The sequence below is a fragment of the Poecilia latipinna genome, unplaced genomic scaffold (assembly GCF_001443285.1).
Source record: "Poecilia latipinna isolate Pla-1442-1.1 unplaced genomic scaffold, P_latipinna-1.0 Scaffold929, whole genome shotgun sequence".
NCBI classification, from domain to species: Eukaryota; Metazoa; Chordata; class Actinopteri; order Cyprinodontiformes; family Poeciliidae; genus Poecilia; species Poecilia latipinna.
Genome location: NW_015113545.1, coordinates 135,766 through 163,597, shown reverse-complemented (window position 1 = coordinate 163,597; position 27,832 = coordinate 135,766). Strand labels below are relative to the sequence as shown.

At 38.2% G+C, this 27,832-nt stretch overlaps 2 protein-coding genes and 1 long non-coding RNA gene across 3 annotated transcripts in view; 1 reads left to right on the top strand and 2 right to left on the bottom strand.

The window, feature by feature from the left end:
* Positions 1 to 4,135, top strand: part of LOC106957715 (uncharacterized) — a 15,703-nt gene extending 11,568 nt beyond the window's left edge. The window contains exons 3-5 of the long non-coding RNA XR_001427009.1: positions 1,272 to 1,274; positions 3,563 to 3,566; positions 4,046 to 4,135. This is a non-coding gene — a long non-coding RNA (uncharacterized LOC106957715). The remainder of the gene's footprint in view (positions 1 to 1,271; positions 1,275 to 3,562; positions 3,567 to 4,045) is intronic.
* Positions 1 to 13,683, bottom strand: part of tent4b (terminal nucleotidyltransferase 4B) — a 25,716-nt gene extending 12,033 nt beyond the window's left edge. Inside the window, exon 1 of the mRNA XM_015049156.1 lies at positions 12,778 to 13,683. Within this exon, the coding sequence (XP_014904642.1) occupies positions 12,778 to 13,340 (563 nt within the window). The 5' untranslated portion in view covers positions 13,341 to 13,683. The remainder of the gene's footprint in view (positions 1 to 12,777) is intronic.
* Positions 13,684 to 15,580: 1,897 nt separating this feature from the next.
* heatr3 (HEAT repeat containing 3) lies at positions 15,581 to 27,601 on the bottom strand. Its single transcript, XM_015049167.1, has 15 exons — positions 27,313 to 27,601; positions 25,559 to 25,731; positions 24,782 to 24,869; positions 23,784 to 23,884; positions 23,381 to 23,490; positions 22,527 to 22,667; positions 22,125 to 22,417; positions 20,052 to 20,142; positions 19,712 to 19,866; positions 18,537 to 18,619; positions 18,316 to 18,452; positions 18,106 to 18,194; positions 17,435 to 17,578; positions 17,184 to 17,360; positions 15,581 to 17,042 (listed from the first exon to the last, which is right to left on the bottom strand). Exons 1-15 carry the CDS (start codon positions 27,442 to 27,444, stop codon positions 16,929 to 16,931), a joined length of 2,028 nt encoding a protein of 675 aa, XP_014904653.1. The 5' UTR covers positions 27,445 to 27,601; the 3' UTR covers positions 15,581 to 16,928.
* Positions 27,602 to 27,832: the final 231 nt, after the last annotated feature.

Here is a 27,832-nt window from a genome sequence, read left to right as displayed (position 1 = left end):
ACTTTAGTGACAGAAGTGGAGGCAGGTGAAAACAGACGCACGCTTAGAGTAACAGTCATGTGTTCACAGTTCGAAACGCAAAACGGGAACTTTAAATGTTTGGCAATAACAGATGCAGCACCGCTCAAAATGAGACACTGATTTAAGCTGAGGCAACTGGAGCTGCCTTCCTGTGTTTCACGGAAATTGTGCTCTCCTCTTCTGAGCCCCTCACAGAGAGTGGGTGCTAAGAGTCAGACACTGAGTGATCCTGACAAAGTCAAGTTAATTGCTGATGTTAATAATAATTTGTCAACTTAAGCATTTGTAGTATACAGTTTTTGAGTTTATTTTCTTAATTTTAAACCAAAGTTACAACTGTTTTCCATCAAACTTCTGTTGCAAACCGCATAGTGTCCTACCGACACCATGCAGCGCTACTTTGTATGTAAACAGGACTTTGGAGGTTCTGTAAGGATTTGTTAAATCAGCACAGCAACACAAGCACTGTTGGATGATGGACATCCAAAGAGACAACGCAGGACTGAAATCAGGAGTATTTTTGTTCATTTCCAATTCAAGTTCATCATATTTGGCATTGTGAAGACTCTGGACTTTTTATTTTCAAATTGGTTTATAATAACTGGGATCATTTTATTTCTTCATGGGGACAATAAGTAAATATAATTTAATTACACAATTAATTCTTTTTTCTTTTTTTTTCTTTTTTTTTTTTAAAAAAGGTAAGTTTTTCTTCCAAAAAGAAAAAAAAAACAACAAAACAAATAAGTTGTTTGTTTTATTTAATTATAAAAAATTAAAGAAAACCCCTACTCTGGTAAAATATAAAGTGCCTCTATGATGCATCTAAAAACTTTTAAGATTTATGGACATCCAGGATACCAGTAGTTGTAATAAAACGTCTTTTCTAAAAAAATAGCTTTTCCAACAAACACTTGTTCAAATTAGCTTCGCTGACTGACTAACAAGTTAATATTACAGAAAATAAAGAATGCTTTTGTGCCAGACAGCGGCTCTCCTTAGGGAACAGGAAACAAAGACTTCTCTTGTACAAAGCAATTTGTGCAATTCTGAAAAAAAGAACCAGGCTAAACCAAAACCAAAAAAGGACTCATGCTGTGTACTCATGTAATGTCAACAAGAATCTGGACTCGAGAGACGCACGCAACAGAAGGGTTCCACGTTTGTCCTAGGGACGGGTCGCTGTGCCCACATGCGCTGACCTTTTCACTGAGCAGTTTTGGCTGCATGCTCATGGATGCAGGGACAAGCCTGTGTGGGCGGTCCAACAGGAACACAAACACGGCCATGAGGACTAAAAAACAGGCTCGTTATGCCTTCTAAATATGCCAGACATGTTGCTGGTGTGAGTGAAATAAGGACACAGAAGCAATGTATACCAGAGTTGGACATGTCAAAAACCTATAAAGCTATAAACAGTAACTGTTTGGATTATAACCCTAAGAGCACCTTGCATTTTGCTCCCTAGGTGTTTTCTCGCAGGCTTTTTCTGTTCCTTTAGTTAGCTAAATTGAACTTAAGTGAGAAAAAAAAATTGGGTGGAAAACTTCATAAGACACAACTATGATGTAATACAACAGCAAAATTAAACAGGCTTCCAGTTAAAACTAACAAGCATTGATAACCATGAGTGTGTTGCTTTATAGATGTTTGCCTTGCTATCATTAGAGGCCAGAGAGTTTTACAGCCTGCACGAAGTTAAAGAAACTCAGATAAATAAATGACTATTTGTCATTCAGCACTTTGCCTTTACCTCTCGATCTTTCCAGGTGATTTGCAACAGACAAGTGAACTCAATGACGAGTCGACTCATATTAACATTGCACACGCATGATTTAGCTTACGATGCCTGGAGCAATACACAAGTCAGAACATTTGACAACAACAATCTCTAACTTACTCTAAAAATGTATATAAAAAAAAAAAAAGCAAAATCTAAGTAAGTGAGATTTTATTCTGTATGGAACATGAAAAACAGTTTTGATTTTAATTTTAAAGAAAACTCAATTATATGGGTTAACTTTGTTTACAAGAATTAGTCATCAGATAAGTGGCCTGTTTTTATGTTCTAGATTTGGCTCAAAGGTTGTAAAACTGACCTGCCAGGCTTTTAGGTTTACCAAACATAAGTTATAGTATCATATGAAACCATTTCAAAATATGACAACAAATCAGCTGTGACAGACATAATTTATAGTTTTTGTCAGGGGACAGTTTCATCCTGTTGCTTCTGGCTCCAGCAAAACATTTAGCTTTAAAGATGCTTCTTTCACAATGAACACTGCAGACTTCAGCCCCCATTATACACACACACACACGCGCACACGCACACACACACACGCACGCACATACAGAGGTTTCATTATAGAGTAAAAGAAACCTAGCAACTGAAATCTACATTGCAAAAGTATTTGATCTTAGAAGTTGGGTGATTATTATTTTTGCCTTTACAACATCTACAAGTTTAATGTGCTGCATTTGATCTAGAATATTTGGATGTTATATAGATTCAGTGGCAACTTTGCATGGCAGCATCTCAATGTGTTCAGACATCCAGACGACTTGGCGATGTTTGCGCTCTGCAGCAACCACCTGATGCCACCATGTTAACTTGCACCAATATCTGAGGATCGATTGCCAATTTTTGAAAATGCAGTAAAATCAAATATGAAAATCTACATTTTAAAAGGCAGAGTTATAAAACATAAAAAAACAACTTTATGTGCAACATCAAACAGGTTAACACCTGATTTTACTAAGTTGCTGCTGCCAAGCCATCAGCCTTTCAGCTTAAGTGGGAGCGTCAGGGTGTGACCACAATCCCTGATGTTAAAAATGTGACATGTTTTTATTATACAACAATTATGCAGCAACAGGTTTTTCTTATCTTTATTACTTGTTAACAGAGGGCTGCGCTCTGTCTCAGCTCCAAGCAGCTCCGAATAAAGCTGGGAGACTTGCACTGACCTGCCTGTTCATTGTGATTCAGAGCAGAGGGAGAGCGCATGCCAACTTCTCATGGCTCAGAGCAAAGGATGGTTTCACAAGCAATCTGCTTGGTTAGTTCAAACCAGGCAAAAAAAAAAAAATAATCTGCTGACCAATAAAATACTCATTTTACCATTCTATGAGCAATGTAACATGAGGCTACCTAGTTTTACAAATAACCAGAGCAAACTTTTAATGCATCCTAAATAAAAATTGTAATGTAAACAATTTTAAAATATAAAAACTATGGGGGGTTTTTTTTGTTGTTGTTGTTTAAACTCAGAGGATTTATGTATATTATTTAAAATGTTTTGTTTGGACCACAGATAAGCTAAGGGAGGAAGGGAGGGAGGGAGTTCCACAATCAGTAGGTTTCATTTCACAGTAAACAGGCAACGACAGCTCCCTTGTCCTCATGTAATAAGAGCGACCCATGCTCCACCTTCACGGATCACATTACATCGTAGCTGTGAAGCCTGCCTTCAGAGCACATTGGCACCGTTTATCTGTCAATCCCATACTGCTGTAGTAAAGTTATGTAATCTTCAGTAAGAGCCGTTTAAAACCTTACAGAAGCAGAAGGAAAACATTTTCGCTGCACATCCATTGCAACACTGAACTTCAGACAATCTGCTCATGATTTTAAAAAATGAATAAAAACAAGATTATGGTGTGGTTTTCTATTTGCAGATTAAAAAGAAAGGAATCTAAGACATTCAATTTAAAGTAAGATTTCATATGGAATCCTCAAACCTTGCAAACTTAAAACGCTTAAAAAAAAATTATTGTACTTTCCAGTCATCTTACACATTCACTACTTGAAGGCAAAACATCTAGGAGGCGACGTACTGAACTGTTATACTGTGATAGATACATGATCAATATCAATAGATAATCTGTCTGATGGGATATTTAAGTTCATGGAACCCTGATCCAGAACCGCATAGCATTCTGGGGGATGTAGGCAGAGGAAATACTTTAGTCACTCAACCTCTCAGTGCCAGCTAAGCAAGATAAGTGGCATCAACTAACTCAGTATTTGGTTACCTAGCAACAACCTGTTGAGTCACTCGCGCAGCAGCAGTTACAGGTTTCGCCACTGTCCCTCATAACTGCTTAAAAATAACAGGTGGAGTGAAAACTGTGGACAAAACAGGAAAGATAACATCTCTAGTTTGGAAGTATCTCAGATATTTAAAACAAAAAAATAATCAATAATTATACTGACATAAAATGCTTACATCATGTTATGTTTTTCCAACTACACTGTCCGGCCCTAGTTAATGTATACTTTAGAAGAAGCTTAACACAATTCTCCTAGCTGCACCTCTACAGAAGATGCTACACTATTAATGTCTAATCATAGAGCAAAAAACAAACGTTTGATGTTCACTTTAACCTGATTATGTTTTGAGCAGGAAGGTAGCGTGCCATGAGTTCTCACGGTCTTAAAACACAACAGTGGTTGTGAAGTATGTCCCATGATGAGCAATCCTGACATAGCTCTGAAGTAAAAGGGAAGTCTTTTGTTGGTGATAATTAGCTGATAAAAGCAGCCTGGCAGGCCGGCCAACAACACTTGGTTGGTAAGGCGTCGAAGGGAGCATTTGTTTGGTAACATGCTGGGTACTCAGGAAAGAGAAGAAATGTTTCCAGAGATATGAATAATTTGTATGCTCTGTGAGAATACAGAGACTGGATAAACATTACTATGCTAATCTTAGCATCTGCGTCAGAGGTTCCTGCTAGAGATGAACTAAAAGCTCTTTCACCGTTTAGTTTCAATTGTCTTCAAAATCTAAGATACTTAAACCGATCAAACTGAATCATGGAAACAGTTGTGTCTCTAGGGAGGCTTCAAAGTTTTTCCAGTAATATTGTTAAATATTTGCCTCTATTTAGCTGTTGTGTACCCAGTGTTTTGTAACTCCTAGTTTAGAATTCTAGTTTTGAAAAATTAAACATATCTTATATATGGATGAATTTAATGTCAAGTCTTCCTTTTAGATGGTTTCCTTAAATTTACTCTGATTTGATAGCCTTCTACAAACTAACTAGCAAATTTTTGTCTTAAGATGGTGCTAGAAAACCCAAATCAACTCTTTTTGCTTAGTGGTTTCTGCATAATCGAAACAAACAATCACATCTACTCTTGGTTTAAAGTTTATGAACAACCCTGGAGTCTAGTGCTTTGAACAGCAATACAGCACATACTGATAACAGGTCACTAAAACTAATACACAACTAAGATGTTTACCACCACTACATTTCATTCTGAAACAGCTGGAATTAGATAGGCACCAGATCTGGTTAGTTTTATTTCTATAAATAAATTGAGCTAAACTACAAGCAGGTTGTTTCTTGACCAGAGACAAATGACAGCCTGTTTGGCACTCAATAGTGTTAAGATTTAATTTTAATTTTTTTTTATTTAACCACAGATCATAAATGGTGGACACTTGACTAGCAATCCTGTGCAAACAATTTAGCAGGACTTTCAACATTCCTGCGTTGCTTCTTTATGAAAACTGTGCAACACCTTGTCTGGAAGGCAAGATTAGTTCTTTGAATCGTTCAAAGGCGCCAGAAAGGCCGGATAAAAATTTAGGTAAATTAATTACGAAGGAATGAAGAAAAGCTGGCTCAAACTTTGAAAATACAAATAAGCTAAAGGCCAAACATATAGCAGGTTGGGAAGTGCTGAAATGCCTCAGAAATGTGAGCCATTTGTTAAGTAGAAATAGACTCATGGTCAGCTAATGTTCTTAAAATCCATAGGCACTCTATATCTATTTTCTCTATATTCACTTGTCAATTTATAATGCATTATATACTCTAAGAAGTAATACTTATCTACAAAGAAACGCCTCATAAATATGACTGGTCTAGCTGTAGTTACCCAAGTCGCAATTTACTCAAACTAGCATTAAAAATTAGGTGTTCGCGGCTAGAAAGTGTACTGACATCATGACCCTATTTTCACAAAGGCTTACATTTTTAGGCACTGCCAAACTCTGCAACAAAGCTGTTATGTGACACTGCTGTACCTATTGAACCTCCAACACACAACAGCAGCTTTGAACTGCCAGGGTTGCCATGCATTAAATACTGGTTCACAAAATGAGGACAACCCCAAACAAAAGCAGAGGTGTCTGTACCGTACAGATGACACACCCATTAATTTTTTATCAATCAACGATCAGGGATGCCAACTGTTGGATCAAAGAGCCAAACAGCTCTGGTTACACAAAAGAACACATGCTGATGAATGTAGGTGACAGAGGTGGTTGTGTTGTGAGTGGTGCAGCAGGCTAATCTTAGACTTGAAATGAGACAACAAATAACAGACTGACAGAAAAGCACTAGCAAAACATTTCACATGAAGCTGAAACGGTTTCAGCATCTTCCTGAAAGATAAATCCACACAGAGGGTCAGGAATGACCCGGTAATCTTCTAACTGAAGTCGCCCATGTTACCAATTGAGGCTCAGAAGCTCCACAGTCAAACAACACTGATGGCAACTTTTTCAGTTCTGCTTTTAGAGCCAAACTGGGAAATGTTTTGCCAAGCCCAGCCTTGTTAAATATACAGCCTCCTTAAGTACTGGAAGTAGATAAGGGAACAAGAATATTTTGATTGTAATTTCCTGAGCAGAAACAATAATAAAGACAGGAAAGATCTGGACAGATTTAGGACATTTTAAGGCTAGAAAATGAGATGATTCTACATTAAAGTGTTTTATGACTTTTTAATACCTCACAGAAACCGTGAAACAAAGAAAATGGAAGAATGCGCCTTTTGGCTTTATTTCAGATGTAGCAACCTAAAAATATTGCACCTACAGAGCAGTGAATAGTCAGTGTTATATCAATAATTACAATAAATGGCTTCTTGGGTGCAATATTTGGAATACTCCAATATTTCAGGTGCCATGCATTTGATCCCTGCCTGCTAGAGCTACAACTAACGATTATTTTAGCCATCAATTAGTCTATTCATTATTTTCCATTTAACCCCTTAAGGTTATTTTATTCAAAATTGGAAATGCATACAAAAATGCAAATAATTTAATTAAATTTTTTAAATTAAAATACAATAACAGAGCATTTCTTTAGTGTATGCTTGATCATTTATAGCAAAGGATGCAGGCAAAAAAAATACTTCTAACAGCATGTGAAAAGCTCAGCCCTTTCTACTTATCAATATAGTTAAGGGCTTTTGATTATTTTTGGATTAAGCTATTACTGATTGGATAGCAAAAGGTGTTTAAATCAAAAATAATTTATAGAATTTGAACTGGGTGAAGCTAAAACTATGCCACTTGAGGAGTTCTGAATTTATCCTAGATGCAAAATGTAAAATTTTTGTAAGGTTTTGCCTTAATCACTGCTATTAATATGTTATTCTTTCAGCAAAAGGCACAGGTTTGTATACTCAAATTAATGATTAATTGATTTCAATAATCCATTCATGGCGATTAATCCGATTAATCGTTTCAGCACTACTGCCTGCCTAGAATATTTTTGGCAAGTTAGAGGATTTTTTTACATTATGAAAGTTGTGGTGAGAGCTCAAAGAAAACTCATAAGACTGCGGATAATCTGGGTTAATAGTAACTTATGGTTACTGCAATATTCCACAATAAAAATCACACTCATATTTTCCTGATGTTGTGCTGCCTCAAAAGCCAAATCAAAACAATAAAGTGCCAAGCAGAACAGCTTCATAAAGTTTGCAGCGTTTTTAAACATGTCTTTATGTTGAATATACTACAAATATGAAAAGAAAGCAATCAATTTGTCGTAGAGAATGTCTTCACACTGACATAAACAGAACTAAACAATTGCTACCAATTGGCAGAAAATACTGAATCATGGGCATCAAATTCTGGTCAATGATTCACATGCTGTTTGTTCCTCCTTGGACCCGTTTTGATGAGCAGAAACAGTATAAAGCACTGGTAGCTCCTTACAACAACCCAGTTTTTAAAAAAGATGTTTTGCAGAGTGACAAAAGTCTGGTTTACAGAATAACTTTCCTCTGGACAGGAAGACACATTCTTCACTACACACTTGAAGGTAGGATTGTGGACAGTGGTCCACCTGCGCTGGTTTTAGGGGCCAGACTGATCCGCAGTTATCATGTTTCAACATTGTCTGAACACCAGACAGCGAGTAAGGAAACACAGGAGGGTCTAACAGATGTTAAATACTGCAGCCGCTGTGTTGAGCATGTTTTTAATAAAACGGCTTCAAGCAGAGGTGTTGCCTGTATGTTAATGCTGGGTGTCGTAAATCTCTAAAAAGCAGCAATAACAACAAGGCAATAAAACCCTGCTCTGGGGCATTTCATCGCTGAACAATTAACCACACTTTTTATTACATTTGAAGTAACCTTCTCTTGTATCATCCCAAGCATGTTTGCAAATTTAAAAATAACTATAATTATTCATTAAAACAGTTTATAAATTGGATGAATCTGTGGGATCTTTTGTTTTATCTTTACAATCAAACACACTAAATTAGAAAACCGGGATCAGCAAGAAAAAAAAAAAGGGGGGGACACAGCTCTCTCAGGATAGAGACTCGCTATGTCCATATAAAGAATCTAAACAAAACACCAATCACTTGTCTAGAAAATTAGCCCTCCCTTCAAGCTCCAAATGTGATTGGTCAGAAGAGGAAGAGCGAGCGAAGGTTTGTCTCTCGAGAGGGTTGGCTTTGTTCAGAGGAAGTCGAGCTGTGTGGAGCATGCAAACACTGATCCAATGCCATCATGAATCAGGCTGCTTACTTTTGGACCTTCCCAGTTCCAGAAAGCCTGGCAGAGAGTCAAACACAAATAAGCTAATGCCTCTGCCTCTCTAGCCAAGCCACATGGCCAAATATAGAGTACAAACTGTCCTGCTGAAGCGCATTTTAACTTACTCCTATGTTACCCTTTTTGGTTCTTGTAAATAGAAAACGATATTTTTGTTCATTTTATTTGCGTTTACTCCCAACCCAAAACAGCTCAATTGCACAGTCTTGTGTTCTGCTTGGGAAAATGCTATATTTATATTTTGTATTAAATACAAGGTTTGGATTGAGCTAAAAATAATTGGAAACAGGACACTTTCATTTATGCCTTGTGCCATTTTGTGGCAAACCACTGGATGACATTGGAGTGCCGGGTTTCTGGTTCATCTGCTAACACCTTGTAGCTAAAATGTAACGTTTGAAGTAGGAAGATTGTCCATTTGTCTTGTAGCTATTTTCTTCACTCATCTAAAAATGTTTTATCACTTTTCATCCCAACTGTTGAAGTTCTTTCATATCATTACCGAAAAAATATAACTTGTAGCCCAGCAAAGTTTGTTTTTACATGCACATACATACTGTATGTCATCACTAGTTCATTTTTAAATAATGTGGCAATGTCTCAGACTGTGCTGACATCATGACTTGCCTGAGTACTGAAGGCCATCAGTGGTGCCTGATCCCAGCTGTTAGCTTAAGGTTCTGGTATTAGCAGAGCTTATCAGTAAAGAATGTCCTCATGCAAACAAAGCTCCCATATTACTATAAATGAGGATCAGCAAAAGGCTGAACTCTACACTCTTGTGTTCTGCTTGTCTCCACATGTTTAACCGTCAGGAAGAGGAGAGGAAAATGTTTATTTCAGAGCCGCACCCATGAAATGGGTTATAACACCATAAACAACTAAGATAATAAACACAGCAAAAAGTTATGCTAAAAGTCATCCAGAATAATAAAAGTATATTATAAAAGATCCATCGCAACAAAAATTAAGCATAAATCAAATTTTCACATTATTAACCACAGACAACAACTTTGCATTAAGGATTTCTTTTGTTAAAAGCCACACTTCAAAGCTCCTTGAAGGTTTGTTTGATCTGGAGCAATAAGCTTTTACTACTATCCAAGATTTAATATATAAAGAAGTTGATTGGGCAGCCTTATTAAAATGTTTTTGAAGCAGCAGTAAGTTTGAGAGGTAGAAGCACACACTCTCTATTCTCAGAAAAAAGTTCCTCAAACCTGAAAGTTTTCAGCAATCTAAGTTTATAGAAAATACATATTTGTATGCATAACTTTTAGATTTGCATATATAGAAAAAAATATTTTGTTTTAAATAGAAATGCAGTATTATGCAAATTTGGGTCGATTCAATATCAGATTTTAATGCTGCCGTTGTGGCCGATATACCCCATAATCCTGTGTTGAATCACAATCCAATCACTTAACCAAACAAAAACCACATGACCAGCTCCATCCAAAACAGCTACAACACAGAAATAAATATCAGCTGGTAACATCAGCCCAGTTTTACTTAATGGGCCGATACGGATATGTTAAAAAATGACAAACATTCCATCCCTAGGTTTAAAAGAAAAATAGGGTTGCAAGATGTTAGAAAATGTGATATTTAGCAAATGTGATATTGCTAAAAACGTGTCATTGCCACAAGTTATGAGAAGTCTACACTTCCATTACTCCCATTCTGTTCTTTTAATGGATACATTCAATGCTCTTGATTCTTGGCCACTCTGACCTGTCAGATGAGGGCATCCACCGCAATGAGGCTCCATCCAGCATGTTGAATATCCGATTGGCATTCTAAGTGTAAGCTTGTGACACTTGGGAGTTTATAAACTAACAGTTTCAATGAGTAATTTGGTGTGTTAATATGGTGCACATTGTGATAAATAGTGGAGCTCTATCTGTGAGCTCTGTGGTCTGTGGTGCCTCAACCATGGATACAGCTCTCCCTGACCACCTGAAGCAAATATCTAGTAGAGTTAGGAATCTTGTAGCCAGACTGTTTCCAGAGCCATCTTCTTCTTGTCCTATTTTCAAAGTGTGACTTGTTCTCCTTACATTGTACACTGACATCTATGTCAGATCACTCTTACACTAATTTCATCCAAAGTGAGAAGATTTTCCCATTGTTCTACTATAAGCCTCACATGTGTACTGTGATGCATTAAGAGTTTTTATGCTGTCATTTTCTCATCTTAATGTGCATTCTAATACTGTCAATCTCTCAACATGAAAGGCCTAAAGCCATTTCACATTTCTTTGTTTTACCTACAAGCACACACTTTATTACATTTCACAGTGTAATAAAGTAATTATTCTTCAGTAATAATTACTGTAATAATTATTACCTTAGCAATAATTCTTCAGTCTTTCTAAAGAACCCCGCCTTCCCTTGCAGATTGGCTTTTTCGTTATTTTGGCTCATCAGACTGATCATTCATATTTTATTTTATTTATAGTCTTTTCAAACTCCCCTATGAACTATATCGGCATAATAGACATAACCTCAAAGGATGATTTCAGTGAAGTCTCCATCTCTACAACTTCATTAAAAAAATAATTTGTTAAACTGCATTTAGTTGTTACTAACAGTTTGTTGCACATATATCATCTATCCCCATGACTAATATTGTTGCTATATCAACAAAAATATATAAAAAGTAAAAAAAATAAAAATTGAACAAGCAGTGAGAGCTTAACTATAGACAACTGCAGATTCTACGATTCACGTTGGTAGTAACTAGTTAAACTAAAGCCCAACCTCAAGTTTTCTCTAAAATACTTCCCTACTATCACAATTTAAAGTTTTAATTATCCTCTGCTCTTTTGAATGTGACTTTCTCAGATATAAACACGACTTGTTAGCCATGTTACACCATTTTTTTTTACATAATAAACACTAAGATGTTAGCCTGCAAAGGCTAGAGAAACAGAAAATTCTCTAATGTTTCAAGGTACAAACCAGACTTTTCTGTAAAGTCAATTTATGGATGTAGAAAAAAGTTTAACCAACACAAGACAAGAAAGCAAGAAATTGCAGTTTGCGATAGCACTACAAGCTAAGAAAAGTGGCAATACCACTGAACTGGAAAATCGTGCAACTACTGAAGGTGATGCGACTGGAATGCCAACGATATTTAATTATTTGACCAGTGTCAAATATAGACAGAATAAAGTTTGATGGAAATTTTCTAAAAGTATGTAAACAAAATTGTGCCTGCAACGTTTTGAACATGATTATTGTTATTGTCAACCTTTGCCATCCATGGTAGTGTCCCTGATGGCTCTGAGGTTGTCTGAGTCAAACTTTGGATTAAACATACAAGTCTGAACCCAGTACAACTTAAATGCATTTGTATCAATGTCTTGATCCATCAAGTCACTTGTCTTGCCATAGTGTTCACTAATGCCACTGCATTCTTGTGTATCTTGTGTACCAACCATGCAATATCTTTAAAGGTTTAATTTTATATGTGGCTTCTTTAAATTTGGAGAAGTGCTGTTTCTCAACTTACCTGAAATACTCCATTTATGAGAAGCAAGAAATATAACTTAGTTGAAAGCCAGCATTATTTCTAACAGCTGCCTCAACAAGTCACTAACTCAACTTCTGTATGTGGGATTTCCCTTTTAAGGAGTGAATTTCAATATCTCTCATAGTAAGTGCAGCTGAAGACATATAGAGGTCTCCTATTTAAACTTCAACAGAAGTCACTTTTTCACCAGCTAAATAAACTACAGTTGACCTATTCTATTAAGTGGAAGTAAGCCAGTGGGTGGGGTGAGACGAGCAGCCTCTCCCCTTGTCCTTTAATTGTAAACATACTAGTTTATGCTCCAGCACTAAGCTAAACACAATGAAAACCGATTAGTAGAGTTTCACTTTTAGCAGCAGGTGATCACCTGCAACGCAGCCAAATTAAACTTCAACAGACTCACTCTTACCCCACAACTCCTTCAGAGTAGTTCCTGACTTTCCAAGGCGTGCCCGTGTAACCTTCATATCTTTCCGTGTTAGAGCCGCAACCATCGTTCAAGAGACTGGAATTGAATCCGAAAGTGCTAGCTTTATTGTCTCTCTTTCTTTTGTTGGGGTGTCCGTCCGTGAGTCCCCTCCAAAGCACAGCAACCCCACTGCCCTGCTGCCCCCCTCCACCGACACCGCCCCTGCCCGCGGCTCGGTTGTTGTGGTTGCTGTTGGTGTCCAGTGGTATAAAGTCCCGCTGTTCCGTCATTTCTCCAACCCCAGCTGAGGTAGACATCCCCTGAGTCTTGACGTCTCCACCACCGTTGTGCGAGTCGAGCGTCCCGTTTCTGCAAGTGAGGACGGCTCCCGACGCCCCGTTGTTGACGATTGGTTTCAGGCTCGGAGTGCTCTGAGATCCCGTAGAGTAGCTGCTATTGACGTGCAAATACCCGAGCCCCTGCGTCGTCTCCCAAATCTGCATCCACAGGTTGTTAGCGGGTCCCCGTTGTTCTGGCTGAAACCAGGCGATTCTAGGATCCATCAAACGCCACTGTAGGCAAACCGCCCCCCCACCCCACCCCACCACTGAGCAGCGCTCAGCTCGTGTGCAGCTAGCCAGGTCGCTAGCTAACGTTAGCTAGCCTGCTCAGGTTCTCCACTGACCGTTACTTCTAGATTATGGTTAAAAAAAACTACGCGCTTGGGTAATAATGCTATACACCGAGCGGTCGAACTAATTCGTCCGCAGTAACTAAAACGAGAGACCGAGTCAGGTGATAAAAACAGTATTTGAAGATCAACTTGCTGTTAAAGACGTTAGAAACGTGCGAGGGCTGCCTGTCGAAGAGTCTCTGTGCCTTTCCCCCGATGGCGGAGTCCACACCGCTACTGCGGCTGCGCCGAGCAAGTGAATAGGGGCGGGGATACACCTATTACGCAACAAACAGTTTACGGTTTTTTAAATATATATTTATTACATAACAAATTCAGATTTCATATTTTTCTTTCTATGTAAATCATAGAAAGAAAATCTGCATCCACAGGTTGTTAGCGGGTCCCCGTTGTTCTGGCTGAACAACGGGGACCCGTTGTTCAGCCCGTTTTTTGATACGGAAAATCAATTTTTAATTCATATACCTGTTCATTTAAATCTGACATTATTTTTTTACGCTTAAAAATAAAATTGAGGCAGGAATACGATTTATATGCTCTCAACAATTGATTAAAAACAATATAATATCGTGGAAGACGTTTTTTCAAGGTACTGAAAAAAGTAAAACCCATAATTCCGTTTAATATTACGTAAAACCTATTAAGTTGTTTAATACACCATGCAGACTACACCTGCAGATGGTCATTGACATTCTTCACAGGGAAGGTAATGTGGAAAATGTCATAACTAAGCAAGCTAGCCATTCGGTGATCTCCCTTTTCATAATCCCTCATAGATTCTATTCAGGCTCTTGGACAAACAGCTGATGACGTCGTTCCCAAAATTATTGACTGTAGAGTCACTTTACACTAGACTTCAAGCACCATAGATTCCACACCTCTTCATTTTTTCAGGTCATTGGCCTCTAATGCAGTTTTTCCATCCGCTTAATTTCCCATTAATATGCTTGGACACAACACTGAGTTAGCTTCTTTAGCGATGACCTTTTTTGTTATAGCTGTACTGTCGAAAGTGTCAACGACTTAATGCTCAACAACTGTTAAGTCAGCAGTCTTTTCATTCATCAAACATGCTGTATGTCTGTATTAAAAATACTTTATTATATAATTATAATCTTATGAGAAAATGAATGTGAGGTTTCATTGGCTGTAAAACAATCACTCAAATTTAGAGAAATAAAAACCCAAATTAGCTCACTATATCAGCAATGAATCTGCATGTGGTTCACTTTTTAAGCTCAATTTGAAAACTTTTTGTTGTTCTATAAATTAATTAAAAATAAAAATAGAAAAACAACAGTTTTCTATTGTTTTGTTATAGGACAACAATGCTGCTGTTGTCCTATAATTTCCCAATTCTCAAATCAGTAAAATACATCTTATCTGCTCCAGTTTGTAATTATACTATTAAGCCACCTATTTATTATTGATATTTTTTATTTACTGTGGCAAGTTAATTCCTCCAGTTTTGTAATTCAACAAGCAGAGTCAGGGTCATAGGTCATTGCCACTTAAGTATCAAACAACAAGAAAATATAACCCTTTATAAACTACCTTTAAGCTTATTAGCCGGAATCCATCACTGACTGTTTTTATATTAGAATAGTGTGATGATTTCTTACTAAATCTAAATCTAATGTAGTCTCATTATCTGTAAGTAGGTCCACATATATTCAACTTCAACTATTCAAAGTAATTGTGTTGCCCTGAAAATGGTACTGGTTAGAAAATATATAAATCTTGCTTAACCGGTTAGAGCAAGACCTGGCAGTGGGAAAGCGCCTCTAGTCACTTGCAAAACAAATGCTAATGGAACATCAAGAAGAATTACACTTCAATTCAGATTTTTTGCAAACCAGGACTTTGAGCAAGTACCTTGTTAATTTGAACAATTTAAGAGTTATTATTCACTGACCATTTTAAATAAGATATTCAAAAACCACACCAAAAGTTCTGATTTCATGTGAAATTTTTCAGTACTTCTGCTGAAAGTTTTTTTTTAAACTATTCTAAATGGTTCTCTCATGACCCAGAAGTTTACCATAAACTAATCAAGTGATAAAAAAAAATAAAAATAAAAAGTCAACTGATTTTTCCAACGGGGAAATCTCACCTTACACCAAATGTATTTTTATTTTAAACCGTTACAGCAAGACAACTTCAAGTAAGTTCATGTCTACATCATGGTTCAGAACTTTATGCATTTACTTTTGAGAAGTTAAATATTTTTTACCCCATAATATACCATGTTCCAGAAAAATGAAGAGATTAGTTGAATTTCTTTTCACTTTATTAGATTAATCAGATTTTAATGAAACTATGTAGTATAAAAGTTTTGCCACATTTCTGATACACCCAGAAATATTTTTAACACCTTTTCCATTCACTGCTGAACGAAATACTATTCTTGTCAGTCAAGTCTATTTTTTTCCCAGAAAGTTTCAGATTGAAGAATTATTTACAACACAGCTTTTAATAAGTTAGCTTATTAAAAACTAGCTAATTTGTGAAAGTAAATTCAGAATTTCACATTGTAGAAGTCTGAAAAAGGTTTGAATTTTTAATTTCAAGATTTCCTTGTACCTTTGCACACTTAACCTTACAAAAGTATTTACCTCTATTGAATTTTGACATGTTACAACAACAAATATAATATTTTAGTAGAATTTTATGCAACAATCACAAAATAGGACATAATTATGAGATGGATACGCATCCATGGATTTCTTCCTTATTCTTGTTAAGCAAATAAAAGATGCACTCTGCATCTCTTTATGGTGGTGGCAGCATCATGCTGTGAGTCTCCTTTTGTTCTGCTTGGTCAGGTAACAGGGCGTGAATACTTTAGCCATCCCCTATAATATGGAGTTAATTTTCTCCCTATTAGTCAGGGCACCATTAGCTCTAGTTTCTCTATAAGCTTGAAAACTTGTGCAGCAATTTAACTTAAAAATATGAATCTATAAAAGTGGCTTTCAAAGAGTGATTTCCAAAAGTCTTCACAATGGATACAAAATAGTCCCGTGATGTGATTAATTTAAGAAAAGCAGTTTATTTTCTAAAACTAAAATGGACCATTCTGCTGTAAAATAACAGCAGTCTGTCGTGTCCTAGCAACATGACTGCATTTTTCCCTAAATAGGTCTCCTCCTACTAGTTAGGATAAAGTTAATGGGTACAAATGAAAGAAAAACTGCAGTCTGCTTTTTTTCACCGTTATCTTTTAAAAATGTTGCTAACATGCCATCAAAATCTGCTGAAATCTTTTAAACCGTGTTGGTGACTCTTCACAGACAAAATGCCACCACCTCTTCCTTTTCACAAAAAATATTCACATAACTCAAAACAACTGTAAACAGTAATTATTTTTAAAAATACATAAATAAGTGACGGTTTGTCAACTGCACCATCTCATCACGTCTCAACAACTGATCACAGTGTGAAGAACACAAAGTCCTTATTTCTTCACCCCCTTTTCCAGATAACCAATAAATCTTCTCAGGTTGATTTTGATGTTGTCCAACACGCACAGCTGCTGAGGGCTGTATTTACCACGGCCTTCTTTACGGATCTATTACGAGAAGGAAAGATGGATAAGTATCTGAATGTATTGGAGAGATGAGAACCTGAAATAAATTTGACTGGAAAATATCTTTTGGAATGACCTAATTACAAAAAGTGCCTAAACTAAATGTTAGTTCATCTCTACAACCTTTGCCTTGAAGACAGGCTGAAGTGCCTTAAGTGCAGGCAGTAAGTTGAGGTTTTTAGCCGCCATTTCTGCCTCCTCTCCATCAGCGAACACGTCAAACAAAGCGTCGAGCGCTTCTCCGTTCACAACCAGGTCGGAGTCCCTCGTAGCGACTTGAAGCAAGGCGTTTCCAATCATCTGCAGGAGCAAAGGTTCCCAGGGCAGGAGCAAACATTTGGGCACAAACAAAATAAAAATGGAAGAAGTGATACCTGAAGGGTTTCCACCGTGCCCTTTTCTTTGGCTAATGTGCTTCCAGTGATTCCTAGGATGGCGACGGCGTTAACCCTCACGCTGACAACATCGCAGCGGGTGGCCGCCTCGCTCAGACTCATCAGCTGCTGGGGGGTCATGCACTGAACAAACACAAACCAACAAAAAAAAGCAGCCATGCAGTCAGAGGGTTGTTGGAAATAGTGTTGGGCTAAAGCTTCTAGTCAGAATCACTAAATGTAGTTTGTAACCTACAGAGCGACACACATGCTCAGTTTGTCTTTGCTTTGCGATTTGTCCATTAAGAAAAAAAAGAAAAGATGATTCAAAATTCCTGTTTTTAAATCAGAATACTTCTTTGAAAAGGTGCTTATTTTTATTGTGTAAAGCTGCAAGAGAAAAACTTTTAGAATGCTACACAGATAAAAAAAACAAAAAACTTAAACATTATTCTTGCACCTTTGCGATGTCATTAACTTAAATATATGCTAAGCAGAACCAGCAGGTCATTTTCCATAGTACGCTTTCTAAAACTTTCTCATTTATAAAACTCCGCTGTGAAAAAAAATACACTGCTAGACAGTTACATGTTTTGAAAAGCAATGCTACAATATGCAGCTAAGAAAGGATGAAATCTTAAACGTATTTTCCTAATTACTGTATTTTGTACCTGGCTGATGTTTTTGGAGGCAATTATCTGCAGGAGAGAGCGCATGGCGCTGATGACGGCCTCAAGGAACTCCTCATCTTTGGGGATTTCTGCAACAGAAGAAAGTTTAAATGTCAGCTCTGCTCGTTGCTTTCACACATGCGTGTGAACACTAAACTGGTAAAGTATCAAAAGTGCTAAATTGCAAAAATATCAACAAAAATCCGAGACCTTCAGCACCAAAGACCAATGAGGACAGGTGCTGTGCTGCTCCCTGCAGGGCTGCCTCACCGCCCAGAGACTCTGCATCCATGGTGGAGAGGATGCTGTGGAGGCAAGTCAGCGCTCGGGACTGAACCCGCTGCATCCTACACAAAGAGGAGGCGAAAAAAAAGTTTATATGGTTAAAAGTTAAAAGCTGCAACCAATTTTGAGTCGATGAAGGTGAGTACCGCCTGCTCAGGCTCCTCCAGGATGGATTCTCTTGGCACACATTAGTGGCTTCCTCTCTGGGGAAGGATGTTTTGTTGAGAACCTTGAATCCAGAGAAAAGAAAACATATTACAGTGCAATCAAAGTACTGCAAAGTGGGGGTATAATGACAAACAAACAGTTCCTTCCACAATATTCATCAAGTAACTACTGAACTTAACCGCACAGTGCAACCACAAACGTATGTTGTTACACGTGTCAGAAAAACACAACATAAAAAATGGAAAATGACACATGACAATCACATTAAGATGTTTTTAATCTAGAATAAAAATGTTGCATTTGTATTACTTTGATGCATGTACATGAAATTTAATACAGTGGTGCCCAAGTCCAGTGCTGAAGAAAGCCTGTTGGAAATTGAAACAGACCTCAGACAGGACAAAGGCTCATCCTGGACACAGTCAGAACTACAATGGCATAGTGTAGAACAAAGCACATTTATGTGCTAGAATGGTCTAGTCAAATCAAAATCAGAATCCAATTGAGCATCTCCAGTGAGAAGTGAAAAATTGCTTTTCACAGACGTTTTCCATCCAATCCAAGTTTGCGCTGTTCTGCAAGACCAAGCTGCACTGTTCACAAGTCTCAACAGGTGTTATAATTGTCTAAACACAGCTATCTAGACATGCTACAAAAAGAAAATTTGACGGGGTAGCACAGATCGTCACAACACCGGCAGCTAGTTTTCAGACTGTGGTTAGCTATCCTCATGTCTGCAGATGGTAATGTTTAATCACTGGTTCATGTGTATCAGTTTGAATTAATATTTAACACATCAGTCACAAAACGGGTCATGAAGAGGGAGCAACCTATAAAAGGAACTGTGACTTTTAGTCTGCAACATGCCATACTTTTCAGGTGTTATGTTTTAAAAATAAATAAATAAATAAATCTATGTCCCATTTTCTTCCTCTTTAACATTAGGCACTCCTTAATAAAATCCACTGAAAATATCCAAAAGGCATTTACACCTCTGCAGAGCTGTTCCGTTTAGGCTTGCAACAACAGCTGCAAAGATGACAGCTTAACCCACTTTAGGCACTTGTCAACACTCTCTGACTCTGTAATGAATTCTTTTTGTGCATGTAGTGACAGAAGTGAGGTGTGATTGAGGAAGCGGAGAGCTGTTTGCCTTTTCTGGTATGCCATGGTTGATCAAGGCCCCTTGAACCTCAGCTGACAAGCACAGTGGAGACATCAGACTGGACAGTCCGTCGCAGAGCCCGTCAGGACCCAAGTCACTTTCATCGCTGCTCGACTCCTCCTCCCACTCGTCATCAGAAGGGTCTAAACAGTAGAAAAGGAGAGCAATAAAGAATGTTTTAATGTCCTTAAATCACCCTGGCAATACGTTTACTGGTCTAACAGCCGCTCAGAATGACAAACCCACACTTGGTGCCCGTGTCACAGGAAATAAATTTTAGATGAAAGTGCCTGGGGTCAGCACTGCTGTCCGTGCCCTCAACACTCACCGTCAGAGCAGCACATGTTGACAATGATCTCCAAGGACGTTTGCTGGGCTGTCAGCAAGGCCGTTGCCTCCCTCAGCTCCTCCTTACCCCTCTGGACACAAACAAACAGCCGTGTGAGTCAACATCCCGATACAACCATGACTGCTAGCGCTGCTATCGCCCAGTCTGGCTGCAGCCGCTTGCTACGGAGGAGCGATTTATTCCTGCTGATGCACTCGAACACGTCAGGTTGCACATTTCTGAGCTGGGTCGTGGTGACAGTCTGCATAGAAAGTAGCTGATGGACAAACTTGGCTTAAGCTACGCTGATATATTTAGGGCCACGATGAATGTGTTATTATGACTGAATAGTGCTAGTTTTATATTTTAGTGGGGGGATTGTGGAACGTCAACATGATCTTGGGGTTCTGCTCATGACCGAGCCGTGAGGGACAGATCTGTCTCGCCGGGGTTGAGCCAGCCAGTCAGCAGCCCCCAAATGACCCGCGATGCGTCTACTCCACAGTTTGTCTGCACTGTCGGCCTGGTGTTGCACTTTCGGATGACTCGTGTGTTGCCTTTCAACCTGTCATTGGTGGGTAGCTCTAAAGTCCAAAAGGAGACCGCATATTTCCCATGAACAGCATCACATCTCGGCGTCTAAGGTACAGGCCACCTACGAGACCTCTGAGAATCACTGTGAGGGTTTTTCCATACAAGTGGATCCAGTTCTTAATGACTTTCCTGCTCATGTTAAATGATGAAAAGCAAAAAAAAAACTCTAAAAAATGTTCTGGCTACGTTTTCTGGCATTTAGCAAACATAAATCATTTTTTGAATTTAACTGAACTAAAACAGTAAAAGTTTAGTCAGATTTAACTTCAGACAGTGAGAAAAACTGTGTATGTCTTTATTAGGTGTATGAAAATATATAACATGTTCTAAACTTAGGCTTTTAATCAACATTAGAGTGCACAAAACTATCCTGTTTAAATATCAAGCACTTTCAAAGACTCAAAGCCCCTGTGTGACCCTTGTCTCAGTAAACCTGCAAACAGATACCACCACCTTAATTTATGAATGCTGTTAACAAACAGCCTTTGTGAATGCTTCAACATCACAAAGGTGGATGTGGACAAAGCAGTGTGAAAACATGAGTTAACTTATTTGACTCCACCTGAGGATACGAGGTGAACAACAGTTTGAAAGATCTGTCAGAAGTGGTGCTGATGGATTCAGGGGAAAATAACCAGCTGTGCACTGACCTACTTAAACTCTGATGGATGATCGCAAAATAAACTGTGAGAAGATAACAGACATTCAGCTTGAGTCGTTCTGATTCCATGTTTTATTGTTGTTGAAGCTGTTTAATTGCAAAAGTATTTACACCCTTTTAACTTCTTCACATTTTGTCATATTACAACTACAAACTTTAATGTATATTATTGAGATTGTAGAAAATTAGGTAGCCAATTGTCTGTTGTTAGAAGCGGAACTAAAATGAGCATTTAAGCTAACATTAGCTTAGTAGCTAACTCATTTTGACTTAAAAGCTTAAGTTGACTTACTGAATGAATTGAGCTAATGTTAGCCAGAATGCTACTGTGAGCCTGGATAATATTGATAGCATTAAAGCTAGCATTAGCCTAATTGTTTCAAAAATAAGACAGCATACTGTTCACTCCCCGGATCGAAACGTTACCTTTAATTTTAAATTTTCTGAGTCATATCTCAATCAGTTCTTTGGTCAGTTTCACACAGAGAGTGAATATTTTGCCCATTCTTCTTTTGCAAAACAACTCGGACTGAATGAGGTTTACGGTCTGTCCTTTGATTAGGCCGTTGTAACATGAACATGTTTTGATCTGAACCATTTCATTGTAGCTCTGGCTGGATGTAAGCCTTTTCCAGCGTGATTTTCTTCCAGGATTGCAAAGAACCTCCTAAGCATGATGCTGCCACCACTATGTTTCACTGTGAGGTTTTTAATTAGGCGAGTAACAATGACAGTTTCCTGGTTTTATCATGAAAAAAATATATATATAACAAAATGTGAAAAAGGTGTTTTCTGTAACAACCAGTGTGTCTACTTACAGGCAGCAGGTCGGAAAAGTCAGTGTCAACCTTCGTAGTTTTGCCATTCTTCTTCTTCATGGGTGCGTCCTCCTCGTCCATCTCCTCCTCAGCGGGCTCCGCCGCTGCCTCCGCCTGTTCTGCTTCGGCCACAGCAGCCGTGTTTCTGTGGTTAGCCTCTTCCGCTCGTCTAAGTTCAGGGATCAACACCCCTGCGTCCAAATCCAGACACTGTGACAGGGTGGCCACCACGGCGTTGAGGGTCTGGGCTTGTCGGGCCGCAGGCAGGCTGGCCTTCATGTTCCACAGCGTACCTGAGAGACAAGGCAGGAACTCAGAGGAGATGCTATGGAAATATACACTGCAGTTTTCAGGCCACCTTAAAAAGTGAAAGAGACAAATATGACAAGAGATGAATTTTACCTGCAGCTAAAGTCCTGAGGAGAATGTGCGCCATGCCTGGCTGAGATGACAGCAGCACTTTTTCTAGGGCTCCAAGTACAGCGGCGTTCATGCTACGCAGCAGCTCGGGGTTGTCCTCGGTCACAGTGTGCAAACAGTGAGCTGAGAAACAAAAACAGTAAGAGTCAGATTCCTCCAGCTGAGACGGCAGAGTAGCTTATATTACCTTAAAATCAACTGAGATGAATATACCCATTAAAAGCCCACTGAAATGCGTACGTATCGACTCTACCTATAAAATAAAATGCACAGAAGCATGCTCACTGTCAAACACTTTGCGGTTATTTACCTGAATTTGTAGCATCTCATCCTTTAAAAACAGCTTTTTAACAGCTGGAAACTGTAGACAGCAGTTGATGGGTATTTGGGAGAGAAATTTACTTCCTATTTTTGACCAATTTTATGATTTTAGCTGCTTAATAATCTTGTATTTTATTTCCATTCTGTAAAATTCAGAAGAAAAAAAAACAGCTAGTGGAAAAAAGAAAAAATTTTCAGCTAAATGTATTTTCTATTAGTTTGGGGAAAAATGTAATAACCTTCTTTCAGCCAGCTGACATGTGGTGCGCAGCAACAGGTGGGGATAGGGCAATGCTGACTTACTTTATGCTACATACAGCCAGTGAAAACTCACGTTCTCTAACCCAGCAAGAATAAATGGGAAGGAGTAAATGATACGCTGTTGTATGATGTTTTAATGTTTGTTGTTGAAAATGAGAATTTGTTCTCAATCGACTTACCTGGTTAAATTAAAAAAATTATGCCTATCAGAAACTTTAAATGAAGAACTTAAAAGGAACTCCTGTCAGACCTACCAGCTGATATGGACAGCTCCACATTGTGAGGGTATCTCTCCAAGCACTGGACAACCATGTCCAAGAGGCCGGATTTGTTGAACAAAGACACTGCCTGGCTGCTGCTCTCACTAGACAGATGGACGACACAATCAGCTGAAGAATTGAAGATGTAGCAGGTGTACGGCTGCAGGGTGGCCACAGTCACACAATTAACAGAACTTGATTTTGTTCTAAATACTCCTGACAGTGGAATGATTCAAAAGAACACCAAATAGAAATAGCTAAATATTTATCTCTTGACTTATTCTGATTTTAAGAACGGAGAAAGATCTGTGTTGCAGTAGAGTAACAAAGCCACAACAGCATCTCTAGAGGAGGAAATAAATCAACAAAAACCCTACATACCAACTTGTTGGCTTACCATAGATTCCACAGTAGGTTTACAGCTTCGTTGGCCACTCCCTCCACAGGATTGCTCTGGTCTTTCATTGCAACAGCAGCAGTGTCGAAACCAGTACAACACTGGAAAGGAAACAACAGTCTGACCACGGAAGCAGCAGATACATTCACTGTATTTATCACTTAAATAAAGTACTGACTTTGGCGCAAAATGTCGACAACACATAATAAATTTATAATAAGTCAGCTTTTTTGTTTATACCTCTGTGAATACAGCCTTAAAAAAAAAAACAGGGTTTGTATACTTTTCCCACAGTAAAAGTCAAGCACTTTTCAAGTATTTTAAGATAGGTTTTTAAACTTTTCCAGCACTCGACATTTTTGGAGATAAAAACGATACAAACGAACTAAAAGGCAGCTTAAATTCACCAAAACGTGATATCATTCACTCTTTTTAATAATGTCTTGTTATTATACACGATGTATAACATACATATATCAATTACACTGACCAATAAGTCACTAAGCCATTAGGAATAATAAATATTCCTTACATTGAAACAATCCAAACAAATCATGTTACGGTAAATGTGTCAAAATTTAAATGCTTATACACAATATACAAAAATATTCTTGCTACGTTTTCTGTCATTTAGGACATAAAAATAATTCTGGTGATTCCAACTAACCTAAAACAAGAGACATTTAGTCTGATTTCATGTTAGACAGTGAGAAAGAAAATGAGTGTGTGTGTATATGTGCGTGAAAATGCCTAGTTTCAACTGTTTCCACGTCTAGGCTTTTAGTCAAATGTTCAATTAAAATATCAAGCACTTCCCAGGACTTAACACAGAAATCAAGAACTTTCCAAACTTTGGAAAGCACCTGTTTGAACCGTGTAAAAAAAATATATTACTGCCTGTGTGCTTGAATGAAATTCAGGTCCTGCAGATGTTACAGTCTACAGACGACGAGGAGCTAAGAAGACGCAGTGAGCTAAAAGCAGCAGTGAAGTCTCACCTCTCGAAGCAGTGCTGTCAGCGGCGTCATGACGTCGTGCCTCACCATGTCTTCGCACACCTCCTGACCTCCGCATGCACTCAGATTTCTGTGAGGCAGACACACACTCATCGGTAACTCAGAGGAGATCCTGTGTGAGTAACAAAGCTAGGAAAAAAATGTTTTAAAAATTGCAGAGTTGCTGATCTGTTGCACAAAACCTCTGACAGAAGAGCACAGCTATTATACCGAAAGAAGTGCTGAGGGAAAAAATGTGTTCTGTTTCATGTGAAAACATAATGAAAAGAAAAGGTGAAGATCTCTGAACATTAAACAATCCAATCCTGAATAATGTGGAGCATATCCTCCCAACAACTTACTATTTGCCTTTTGCACAGCATAGTTCCCCCGGCACAACACATAAGTACACGTTTATTTTGAAAAACAAAATTGATTAAGTTCATTTACAGTAAACCAGTGATGAAACTAGAAAATCCAGAAGGGCCCCCTTTTCTATTTTTAGCACAAAGCCTTTTTGAAACAGAAGTATGCCATTATTATTAGAACTTGATTATTCTTCAGCTTTTTTTACTTTTGTTTTGTTGCCACGTCTGACATATATTTCTTAGCTAAATCCAAGAGTTATTTATAGTTCAATGTTGAATAAAAACAACTTAAGGAAAGATTGTTTTTAAGAGAATGAATGGATTGTGTAATGTGCCCAACATTATCCAAAGAAAATTAAGCGGCATTACGAAAGACAAGCGAAGAAAAGCCCAGATCCCGCTGCACCCTCACCTGAGCGCCCCAGTGGCCGTCTCCCTGACGGCCACGCTGCCGTCCAGCAGCATGGGGCCCAGCCGTCTGACTGCATCCCTCTGGAGGAAACCGGGAATTGCCTGGCTCTGCTGCACCACCCGAGAAATGCTGGCACATGCAAACTCTCGAATGTCTGCACTGGGACTCTGCAACTGGAAATAAAAACACAACTTGCTATTAAATCGAGGTTACAATCTTTTTTTTTTTCCAGATTCACCATAGATTAGCTTATCTTCTGAAGTTTATTTGAAGATTTCCTTTCCGTTTCCAAAAGCAAAGTCGAGGCAAAATGTTTGGAGATTGATAGAAAGATTTTAACTTTTTTTTTTTTTTTAAACTTTACTCCTTCAGCATTAAAATATTTTCCACCAAATGTTTTCATTGTATATTGACATATATATTGGCTTAATAGGAAAGAATCCACAAGCTTACATCAAGCTCATAAAAAACACATCAATAGCTGTAGATTTAGGTAGCTTAAGGTATTGGGAGTTTCTGAGCTATAGACCCAACACATAAATATTTTTATCAATTTCATGCTCCATCATGCTTAAAAACAAACAGACAATCACCAAGTTGCTCCTGGATGGTTGGAGTTGCCTTTTAAAAACATTTTTAAATCATCCTTTGTTCGCTGCTGTGCTTTTACGCAAGATCAACCACACATGGTTGACCAAGTTTAACTGCTGGCATGAAAAGATACAATCATATTAGATCTTTTATGTGTTTGTTTTTTTTCCGCCCTTCCCACAGATTATTGTTTTTTTATAAGCAGAAACCCTCACATCTGCTTACTGCAATTTCTCAGCAGCAGTCACTGACTGAGAAGACAGTCATAGCACTTGCTAGTCTCTCTTGAATGCCCTGGAGATTTTTATCATCATGACAGCTGGACCATGGTCTCAATGACTTGATAAATATTAACATTTTATTCTGGTATGTGAGGGATTTTTTTGATGCAAAGTAATAATGACAGAAAGTGTTTCCCCTTTCAAAACAGAATTTAATCAAAATGACAGAGTGACATCAGCTCCCTCCATACTCATCAACTATTTCACATGAGATCATTGAAATTATGCTCGCAGGGAATTTTGTATTTTGTGTTAATTATAAGTCGATTTTAAAACACACACAAAAGTAATTGCTGTTGAAAATGAAGATTTCTGTCAGTCTATAAATAAATAAATAAAAGTAATTTTTGCAAAACATGCTTCTGTTTTGCTGATTTAATCAACACTGAAAACATTCCCTTTGCAGATAAGAAATTAATTTCATTCAATACAAAGATGATGATATCCATATCATGTAAAAGAATTAGGTACATGATTTTGAATTATTATCTTAGAGAGAAAAAAGTCAGATTAATTGGTCCTAATTCTCTATTGTACATTGCTCTATACTGCATATAAGGGCAACACAAAGTGCCTTATATAAGACAAAACACACAAATAATACATATGCAAAGGTGTACTTCTACTTAAGTGATAAACCAATATAGCAATTATATTTTAGAATTAGTAGTAAGATTTTGTATGTTGTATATTTATTTTCTGTACAGGGCGCATACTGACACCTGGTTAAAGGGACATAACCCCAGCCTGACATGTGACCGTGGACAAATAACCTAACACTGCCAATCACTTGCTTCATCAATAATTCACATAACACAGATCCCTCAGATCACTGCGTTTCATAGTTATAACTTTAAACCTCCGATGTGATCGTGGTCCTACTTTTTCCAGCAGCTCCGCAGCCGGACAGCTTTCTTCGTCGTGCTCTTCGTCCGCTTCCTTCACAGCGTTCACCGGCAGGCCGATAGAGTTGAACTGCGGCCGCTTAAACTTCGTGGTTTTACTTTTACCCATTTTGATCTGTTTCTAGGTGCTCATGTGACAAGATGTCTGTCTGTGGTTTCTGTCCGAAATGTCGGCGACTACACTCCCAGCACCCCGCAGATCCAGGCTAGCTGGAAACCATGTGGAAGAGTCAACGCAGTCAGCCGGAAAGTGATGGTCGTTGACGGAAAGCGGTCACGCTTTGTGGCAACCAAGAGAATTGTTCCTCCGTACGCTATTGCGTTCGCCATATTGTGAGTGGCAGATTCTAAATTGAACACTCCCGATTTTCTTTCTTTCTTTTCATTAAAGCTAACAAAAACCATGGCCATTCAAGCATGGATTTCCCCAGGCACTTCAGGAAATATTGGATTGAGCATGGACAGTTAGGCTTTCAAAAAATGTGAATAAGAAAAAC

Bases quoted from the DNA above. Each gene is read 5' to 3' on its own strand.
- heatr3 (XM_015049167.1), bottom strand. From the start codon at position 27,444: ATGGGTAAAAGTAAAACCACGAAGTTTAAGCGGCCGCAGTTCAACTCT. The intron at 20,143-22,124 runs GTAAGTAGACAC...GTTTGTGTCCAG, and splicing joins ACTTTTCCGACCTGCTGCCT to AGGGGTAAGGAGGAGCTGAG. The intron at 19,867-20,051 runs GTGAGTGTTGAG...TCTACTGTTTAG, and splicing joins CAACATGTGCTGCTCTGACG to ACCCTTCTGATGACGAGTGG.